The sequence below is a fragment of the Ictalurus punctatus genome, chromosome 11 (assembly GCF_001660625.3).
Source record: "Ictalurus punctatus breed USDA103 chromosome 11, Coco_2.0, whole genome shotgun sequence".
Taxonomy (NCBI): Eukaryota; Metazoa; Chordata; class Actinopteri; order Siluriformes; family Ictaluridae; genus Ictalurus; species Ictalurus punctatus.
This window is the reverse complement of record NC_030426.2, coordinates 25,693,011-25,702,431: the sequence shown is the minus strand read 5'-3', so window position 1 is coordinate 25,702,431 and position 9,421 is coordinate 25,693,011. Positions and strand designations below refer to the sequence as shown.

The window sequence follows — 9,421 nt, the reverse complement described above, 5'->3', positions numbered from 1 at the left end:
AGTAAATTAGCTGAGCAAATGGAGCATGTTAAGAAAAGAAGACAAGACTAAACTAAAGAGGGATTTTAAAAATAAAGAGGTGTGCTTTATGCGTTAATAGAGTGGCGCAGGGATGATGTCATTTTGTACCGGAACCCGGAAGTTAGCATCACACTCGTTCCCTCGACAAATACCCTATACATTTTTCCCATAGGCTTTTGGATTATCGCAAAAAATAAGCTCTGTGATCGACAAAGGTTTGCAATACTAACACGCTTTGTCCATCAAGATAATTTTCACAAATAAACACAACTTTATGAAGTTTGAAGCTTAAATACAATCGCCAGAAATATAATGCTAACTGTATGCTATAAACGAACTACATCACGGTCGCTCGATTTCAACGTCACCATCACCAAGCTTCCGAAAACTTTTCCAAACTTTATTGAAAATTTTTGCATGACGTGAATTTACTCTGTGGATCATCCACGTTTTTTTGGGGGGTGGGGGGTTGTGCACAGCATACCTGAACCAGTTTTATTTATTTATTTTAATTTTCCTGTTCGACGTGATGACGTTTAATGTCCCCGACAACGTCTGTACTGCCTTTTAGCACCTTCTCAGCAAGCGTTTTTTTCAATACACGTAAAAGCTTTAAAAAATAATGAGTAGGGCATTACTTATGTATTTAATGTCGTATTTCACGTAAACGTGAAAATATTTTGATCTTGTGTTCACCATAGACCTTATTTCAGGCTTTTAACTAAAATCCCATTAAAAAAAAAACTAACAAAACCCATTGACTTCGGGATGATGGAACCGGAAATGCTAATATGCTAACTCGTTTCCGGGTTTTGGCATTACAAAATGGCGTCATATACCTGGCTGTGAAAAAAAAAAAAAAAAAAAAAAAAAAACACCAAAATGAGATGTTCAATAAAGATATTTTATTTACTCATTTCACGTGCACATTTTATTCAAGTTGAGCATGCATTAAAAATATTTATTACTGTTGCTCAGCTATAAGCCCCACCCACTCTGTTAGCCTAAAATTGTACATTCCAAGGGTAACACAGAATAAACATGACAAAAACATATTCATTTATTTATTTACACTATTGCACAACAGGATTTTACCAAGCCAACATTAACAATGCCAACATTAACAATTAAGAAAAAATATATATATATATATATATATATATATATATATATATATATATATATATATATATATATATATATATATCTCACAACGACAACGAGAAAAACAGGCCCAAAACTTCAGTACAGAAAACAAGGCTCTGTTCATGGGATTTATGGATCTACTAGATGTACCAGATACTAAAAACCGAACATGAGAATGATCCCAGAAACCTTGAATCTTTGAATTCTTTTACCTTCAACAAAAGCAAAAATAAAAGTAGTACAATATCAGTCAGGCGTTCACCATATTGGAACACATGACCATGGAAAGTGTTTGTTTGTGTGTGTGTGTGTGTGTGTTTGTGTGTGTGTGTGTGTGTGTTTAGTGATCATGAAACTCTAAAACACAGGTCCTGGATCAAACTTGTAAAGAAGAACCCTCAGGAAATGTCAATCGCACTGACATTTTATGCACATTTTGCACATCGAGGAAAAGAACTTCAAAATGGCATCTCTATTAGAGACAGAGAGAAAAGGGAAGAAAAAAAAGAAATCAGTTTGACTGATAAATACATTTTATATATATATTTCAATTTTACATCCATTATTTAACCTGTAAGAAAAAGCTTTTCCTGCTCTGATGTATTGAATGACATTTGCACCACTGGATTTCTGAATTCAGTGTTGACGTTATTAAATCTTTCTGAAGGTTAAATTCAAATACAATTTTAATTTAGTTAACATTTAAAAAAAATAAAAACCGATAAATATTATACATATGAATTCAAAAGCAAGAAATACAGTTTCCATTTAGTTTAACTTTATGGCGAACTGTAAATAATTATAACTATACTTTTATTCAAGTTATCATACAAGTACGTATACAAGTTCACATCCAGATCCCGGTATCATTCCCTAATTATGTTTGTTTTTTACCAAACCAAAGTGAACACACCTTGCAAAAGGGATGTACGAGAGTCCGTACCTGCAAACGAAAATACGCAGACCGTTGTAAAGCAGCTCATCCTGTTATAATGCCGTGATAAACATTATGAGCCAGTAATCTGTTCACACGCTTACCAAGCAAACGCAATGGCTTGCAAAATAACGAACAGCAACGTCAGGGCGAAAATCTTCCACTGTGGGAAAGACGAACCGTCATTTAAAAGATGTTTAAAAAAAATTCCAGACACAAATTTCAGAGCACATCTTCTTCCTGACCAACTAAAAATCATCTCAGATACGTGCACCGAATTTATCAGTCCAAGCTCGTGCTATTTTATAGATATAAATAAAGAAGTAACTCACCCAAAACGCCGCACAGAGCGTCAGCACCAGGCACACCTACGGACAAAATACAAGTCAACTCCAGGTCTATAACGATTTCAAACATCGTACAGAGACTTGTTTCTTTAAACAAAACTAACAATCCTGCGTTTTATCGACTTTAATAAACGTGATCTACCTCAGAGTTCCTTGACTGACATTTTGACCAGTGGGGTTTAAGCTGTTTATTGGCCGAGGCCTAAAGTATCTGGACAATTTGCATTTGCTCCGCCCCACATGGTATTATACAGTACAATGCAAATTACAAGCATATTAGACACAATACATAAGCTTAGCAATGGTGGGAATTCTGGCTCTCTTCAGTGAGTCTGATCATTTGGCTCAACTCGCTGATAATAATAGTATCGTAGCAGATTTTTTTCCAAACCAGACAAAGTTCTGACTCCCTTCTAACTAACGCAATTCCATTTCATTCCATCCGTACAGGATTTCGCCGAGCTTTTTGAGATCGTCGCGTTCCAAAACGCTCGATTCCGCCGTGACTTTTCAAAAGTTTGCAACGTGCTGAGTTTTTTTGTGCGGAAAAATACTCGAATCGGCGAAGTCGTGATCGTACGGAATTGTTTTTCCCGGTCTTTCGCGGTGATGTTTGTTGGCAAACGAGGCCTCTTAGCTGTACTCACGTGCGACGCACGTGAATCGAAGAGAGCAAAACTACCGCAGATTTGCGTCGTGTGACGTCCATTTCTGCGACCGCAAAAATCACCAAATCCTGGCGGGACTGTACGTTACTTTGGATTGTATTTTACATGAATAATTGGAAAATTCGCAAGGCACACGTTAAACGGTAAGCATGCGTTAGACTTCATATTCTGCTGTGTCTGTGCTTCATTAAGAAGACTCGTATCCGTTAAATGTGGGGAGGGGTTTCGTCCGCTTGTTTGCGAACGTCACGTCACGACACGACACGACTCATCACTCCGGGCCGATTCACACTGGATGTTTTGCGTCAAGACCTCATTCGATTCCGTGTTAAAATGCGTTTCGGACCGCTCCAGCCACGTCACAGGAGCGCTCGGCGTGCGTCAAACCCGACCTTGTGCGTCACGCCGCTTTTGTTTTACGCTCCGTGTCTATTTTTGGTCACTCGCCCGCATGAGTGAAGTGCAAACTCCTTAGAGTTTGTATTTGTACGCTGTGCACTTTATTTCAAAATCATAATCTATGAAAGCAACGTGTAGTTACGTAGCAAAAGTGTCCGTGTGCCATGATGCTCGTTTTACGCCAACAAGCAAGCAAACAAAATAAACACAAACAAAACACACACCGGTTATTCACTGTCCCGCTGTCTCTCGTCACGTATTTAAGCGAATGGTTCTGTAATTCCAGCTGGCGGATCAATACAGACTAAATAAACTCAGTAATGAAGGCTCGAGAGTAAACAAGACTTTGCCATGCATTGCCATGTCTTTTACTTTTGGTTTTTGGGCGCTTTACATGCAGTCCTTTGCGTCAGGAGTGAATTTAGGGGTAATATGTAGCACAAATTCAACAAACAGGTCAAGTCTCTCGATATATTAGGAAAGCACAGCCGTCTGTTCTCATCTCGCTTGTTGTTGTTGTTTCAATTTAATCAGATCTTCGCTTTCAAACTCGTTCTACCGGCGATTTCTCACCGAACGCAACAAACGCGTTCTGTGCTCCTTTTCTCTTCGCAGCCAATTAGCACATAAACCTGTGACTTTTCTATCTAGACTAAACGCACAAAGGAGTACACAGGTCTTCTTCACGTACTTCAGCGCCTCTCTGAGTAATACAAATTGTCTACATGTGAATTTTTTTTTGGTGCTTGAAAGTTTGTGAACCCTTTCATGTAGATTTTCTATATCTCTTGCGTGAATGTGACGTAAAACGTCATCGGCTTTTCACACAAGTCCTAAAAGCGGACGAAGAGAACCAAATTAAAGAAAAGAGATGAGAATATTATACTTTGCCATTTATTTATTGAGGAGAAAGGTTTCCAAACTCTTTAGAGATGGTTTTGTAACCTTTCCCAGCCTGAGGAGAGTCAACAACTCTTTCTCTTTTTTTTTTTCCCCCCGAGGTCCTCAGAAATCTCCTCTGTTCGTGCCATGATACACTTCCACAAACACGTGCTGTGAAGATCAGACCCTGATAGATCCGTGTTCTTTGAATTAAACAGGACGCTCACTCGCTCACACCCGATCGCCATCTCATCGAATGAAAACACCCGACTCTAACTTCACCTTCAAATGAACTGCTGATCCTAGACGTTCACATACTTTTGCCGCGCACAGATATATAATATTGGATCATTTTCCTCAATAATAAATGACCAAGTATAATATTTTTTATCATCTGTTTAAGTGGGTTCTCTTTATCTACTTTTAGGGCTTATGTGTAAATTTGCTGATGTTTTAGGTCATATTTATGCAGAAATGTGGAAAATTCTAACGGGTTCACAAACTTTCAAGCACCACTATAGGTTTAACATTCAGTAAAATTGGCCCCATTTCAAATAGATGTTTTTTTGTGTGTGTGTGTGTGTGTGTGTGTATATACACATATATATATATATATATATATATATATATATATATATATATATATATATATATATACACACACACATATATATATATATGTATATACACACGTGTGTGTGTGTGTAATTTTCAATTTACTTTACAAATTTTTTGTAATTTGTAAAAGTCACTCCGACCTCTACTTCCTAACAAGCTGGGATATTAAAATAATAATAATAATAATAATAATAATAATAATAATAATTATTTCACTGTGCTGTAATGTATGAGACAAATAAATGGTTCTCCTTCTATTGTAATATCGAGTGGGTCAGATGAGTGTATATAAAACTTTTTTAAAAATCTGGCTGTTTTTTTTTTTTTTGAAGAGTGTATATGAATGTGAGATTGTGTGCGAGTGTGAATGTGTGCGAGTGTATACGAGCGAGTGTGAACGCGTGCGAGTGTATACGCTTGTTTGTGAATGCGCGCGATTGTGTGCGAGTGTATACGAGCGAGTGTGAATGTGTGCGAGTGTATATGAGCGAGTGTGAACGCGTGCGAGTGTGAACGCGTGTCTGTGAACGCGTGCGAGTGTATACGCTTGTTTGTGAATGCGTGCGATTGTGTGCGAGTGTGAACGTGTTCGAGTGTATACGAGCGAGTGTGAATGCGTGCGAGTGTATACGAGCGAGTGTGAACGCGTGCGAGTGTATACGAGCGAGTGTGAACGCGTGCGAGTGTATACGCTTGTTTGTGAATGCGTGCGATTGTGTGCGAGTGTGAACGTGTTCGAGTGTATACGAGCGAGTGTGAACGCGTGCGAGTGTATACGAGCGAGTGTGAACGCGTGCGGGTGTATACGAGCGAGTGTGAACGCGTGCGAGTGTATACGAGCGAGTGTGAATCTGTGCGGGTGAGTGTGATTGGATGAGTGAGTGCGTGCTCTTTAAATGGGGGGTGGGGCTGCTGAAATACCGTCTAGGCTGCTCCTACATGTGAGAAAACATGAAGTGCCCCAATAGGCACCTATCCAGTGTCTGATTAGGCTCTACCGCAGGTGGAGGTGATGAAAACGAACTCACGATCATGACCACCGTGGCGACGACTCTGGTTTTGTCAAACATCCTCTTCAGCTGCTTCACCGGCCCCATCAGAAACAAGGTGCTGTAGAAGAGATCAGTTTAACTCGGTTACTTTCACTCCAACTGGACGAGCGGATCTGTAAATAAGTGCGCACTCACCTGGCTAAGGAGCAGATATTCCCCAGTGTGTAAAAGACGATAAAGAGAATCAGGCCTATCTTGGGTAAGAACAGGCAGCACACTCCCTAGCGCACAGAGGAACTCCAGTTACTTCCTAATTAAATGCGTTTCCTTAACAGTTCCTTAATATACCACGAGCGGTAATGAATTCTGGATTCTGATTGGTCAGATGGTCCGTCAGTCTTTAATTATAATCGTCTGCAAAGTGCTGTGCTGTAAAAGGAATAAATTATTATTATTTTGCTTAAAATACCTTATTTTCCCACTTAGTCCCACCCTTCAGACGCTAAATAAGAGTCTCCCAAAAGACAAAATACTCTCAATTTACACCGATCATCCTGTTCAAAAGTTTACACCCCCCTGGCTCTTAATGTATCGTGTCGCCTTCTTGAGCATCAGTGAACGTTTACACCTTTTGTCGTGAACGAGTCTCTCAGTCGTCCTCGGTGTGAGAAGACGGCTCTCGACATCATCTAGTTTCTGATGGAAAGGGGGTCAAATACGCAGAAGATGCTGGAAAAGTAAAGAATGCGCACGACCTGGAGGATTTATTCTGAAGAACAGCGGGCGGTTTAACCGCTCAGGACAAACAAGGGACTCGTGAACAACTCTCAAAAAACAAAAAAACATTATATCGAGGATCATCCATGTAACGGCACACGGTATTAATAATCAAGGGCGTGTAAACTTTTGAACGGGGTCGTTTTGATAAACTCCGCTATTATCTCGTCTTGTGGACTGTATGTAAACATCAGTTATGTGAAATAGTTTAATAAGGACAGGACTAAATAAACAACAACGTGGGATTTTTATGATCCGTCTTATTTTTTTTAACAGTATTAAGATTTAGCAGATTCTCCAAGGGGTGTGCAAACTTTTGGGCACAACTGAGATAGAGATAGATAAACCATAGAAACCGCACGAGGAGCATACAGACTCACGTCTCTGTAAAAGTACGGTAAAGTGACCGTACTGTATATAGCCTACAAGTTCTCGCTGTAAGATTCCTGCAACCGGTGGCTGATCATTTACTGAAAAATTACAACAGCAACAAAAAAGTGTGAGTTAAAGAGAACCGAGATGAACTCCAGGCGTCTCAGGAGGACATAACAACATCTACTTATGTCCGGATTACTGTTTTGTTCTTGTTGTCGATTATTAAATGATAAATCAGTTCCTTTTGTAAACGTTTAGATTCGACTCACGTGAAGAAAAGAAAAAAAAGATTCATTCGGAAAGAACCGATTCGTCAGTGACTCAGCAGCTGCATATCTGAGTGCATTCTTCTTCTTCTTCTTTTTCGGTGACATTCCTCAAAGCTGGTCTGACCGGCAACTCATGCCCTGCCTCATACCCCCCCCGAAATGTCAGAGTGAAAATCATGGTCCTTTACTTAAGCAGTCAAACCAAACAAAAATACGTCTCTCTGCAGATACGAACCAGAATCGAGCAGAAGATCCCGATTCCCATGCAGACAGCGAATCCTCTCACCCGTGTCCTCCATGACAGTGTGGACGCTTCATTCACTGCCTACAAAAAGTGAGAGGTTTTAGATGTACTACTCATTGGGTAAATATTGTTCTCCCCTACAGGAACAATATATGATGCCAAAACCAAATGGAATAAATAAATAAATAAATAAATACAGTAAGAAATAAAAAAAAAAAGAGATTGTCCTTATTATAACGACTTAACAGTGGGATTTGAACTCAGAACCTTTCTGTTTCATTGGTTTAAAACATGCATCAGTATGACTGGTGAATATTTAAGCAGAGTAAGATGAGAGAAATGTTCAGGAATCTTACAGGAACCTTCTGGACCCTGGTTCCTGGTCCCTGAATTGTATTTACACCGTGCGTCAGTTTGGAAACACGGTTAATCCAATAGAAATGACTGAAATGTTAAAGATTTCTACAGCCTCGGCTCGAAGTTGTGTGACAATAAGTCATATGATTTGTTTACCTCGATTACATTCGGGGTGCTGTCAGTGTCTCCGTCTCGCCCGCTCAGCACCGCCCTTAATTTATCCATAAACCTGTGATGGATGAAACGCTCCGAGACCGCGCCGGGGTTTCTCTCTTAATGACGTCTTCTGTGAAAGCGGGACGTGTTGGAAAGCCAGCTGGAGGATTATGAGGAGTAGGATGATGATGATGACACGGACTGCACGTGAAAAAGACGCCAAATCAACATGTCGCAACCACGTGGCGCCGCACAGCGGTAATTACCGGGTACTTCTCCAGGTGCGCTCTTTACCTGGGTCACAGGTTCCCGGGTCTGGTCCTGGGCCCAGATGTTCACAAGTAACCGGAATTTCTAGTATTTCGGCTGTCGGATTAGGTCTAATCTTGGAAAATGGGGTGTTTAAAAGAGAGAGAGAGAGAGAGAGAGAGAGAGAGAGAGAGAGAGAGAGAGAGAGAGAGAGAGAGAGAGAGAGAGAAAGAGAGAGAGAAAGAGAGAGATAGAGATAGAGAAAGAGAGAGAGAGAAAGAGATAGAGAGAGATTGAGAAAGAAAGAGAGAAAGAGAGAGAGAAAGAAATAGAGAGAGATAGAGAAAGAGAAAGAGAGAGAAAGAGAGAGAAAGAGAGAGATAGAGAAAGAGAGAGAAAGAGAGAGAAAGAGATAGAGAGAGAAAGCGAGAGAGAGATATAGAGAAAGAAAGAGAAAGAGAGAGAAAGAGAGAGAGAAAGAGATAGAGAAAGAGAGAGAGAAAGAGATAGAGAGAGTGAGAGAGAGATAGAGAGAGAGTGAGAGAGAGAGATAGAGAGAGAGACTCTGAAATCAGATTAGAGATCATGTAATCCAATCTTGCTTTTTGATCTGGAGAAAACCTTCAGTATGTGGTGTTCAGAACTTTTTTTTTTTAGGAGGATTGGGTACCTGTTATCCAAAAACAAACAAACAAATAAATAAATAAATAAATAAAATCAGGACGATCCTGATCCCAGCAGTAGGGTGGATTCAGGGAGGATTTAAGTGGGGGAAATGGAATAAGATTTTTAAACTGTTCAAATAATACAACGTTTGTATCATATATTTATTTATATTTTTGCACTCGATTTGTTTAACCGTTACAGTGATAAAGTACAACCCTGATTCCCAAAAAGTTGGGACGCTGTGTAAAACGTCAATAAAAACAGAATACAACGATTTGCAAACCTCATAAACCCGCATGTTTACTCGTAGTAGAACATAGA

The 9,421-nt window shown here is 39.7% G+C and overlaps 1 protein-coding gene across 2 annotated transcripts; it reads right to left on the bottom strand.

Annotated features, from left to right (window-relative positions):
• Nucleotides 1-904: 904 nt before the first annotated feature.
• On the bottom strand, nucleotides 905-8,680 carry sft2d2a (SFT2 domain containing 2a). 2 transcript variants are annotated; one of them, XM_053683636.1, is made up of 9 exons: nucleotides 8,480-8,670; nucleotides 8,186-8,386; nucleotides 7,664-7,753; nucleotides 6,203-6,288; nucleotides 6,044-6,125; nucleotides 2,434-2,469; nucleotides 2,206-2,264; nucleotides 2,081-2,110; nucleotides 905-1,639 (listed from the first exon to the last, which is right to left on the bottom strand). In XM_053683636.1, exons 2-9 carry the CDS (start codon nucleotides 8,252-8,254, stop codon nucleotides 1,576-1,578), a joined length of 516 nt encoding a protein of 171 aa, XP_053539611.1. In that variant the 5' UTR covers nucleotides 8,255-8,386; nucleotides 8,480-8,670; the 3' UTR covers nucleotides 905-1,575. The 2 variants fall into 2 exon arrangements, 1 of the variants encoding a protein (XP_053539611.1); XR_006983213.2 differs by lacking the exon at nucleotides 2,081-2,110 and having other exon boundaries at nucleotides 2,111-2,264; nucleotides 8,186-8,680.
• Nucleotides 8,681-9,421: the final 741 nt, after the last annotated feature.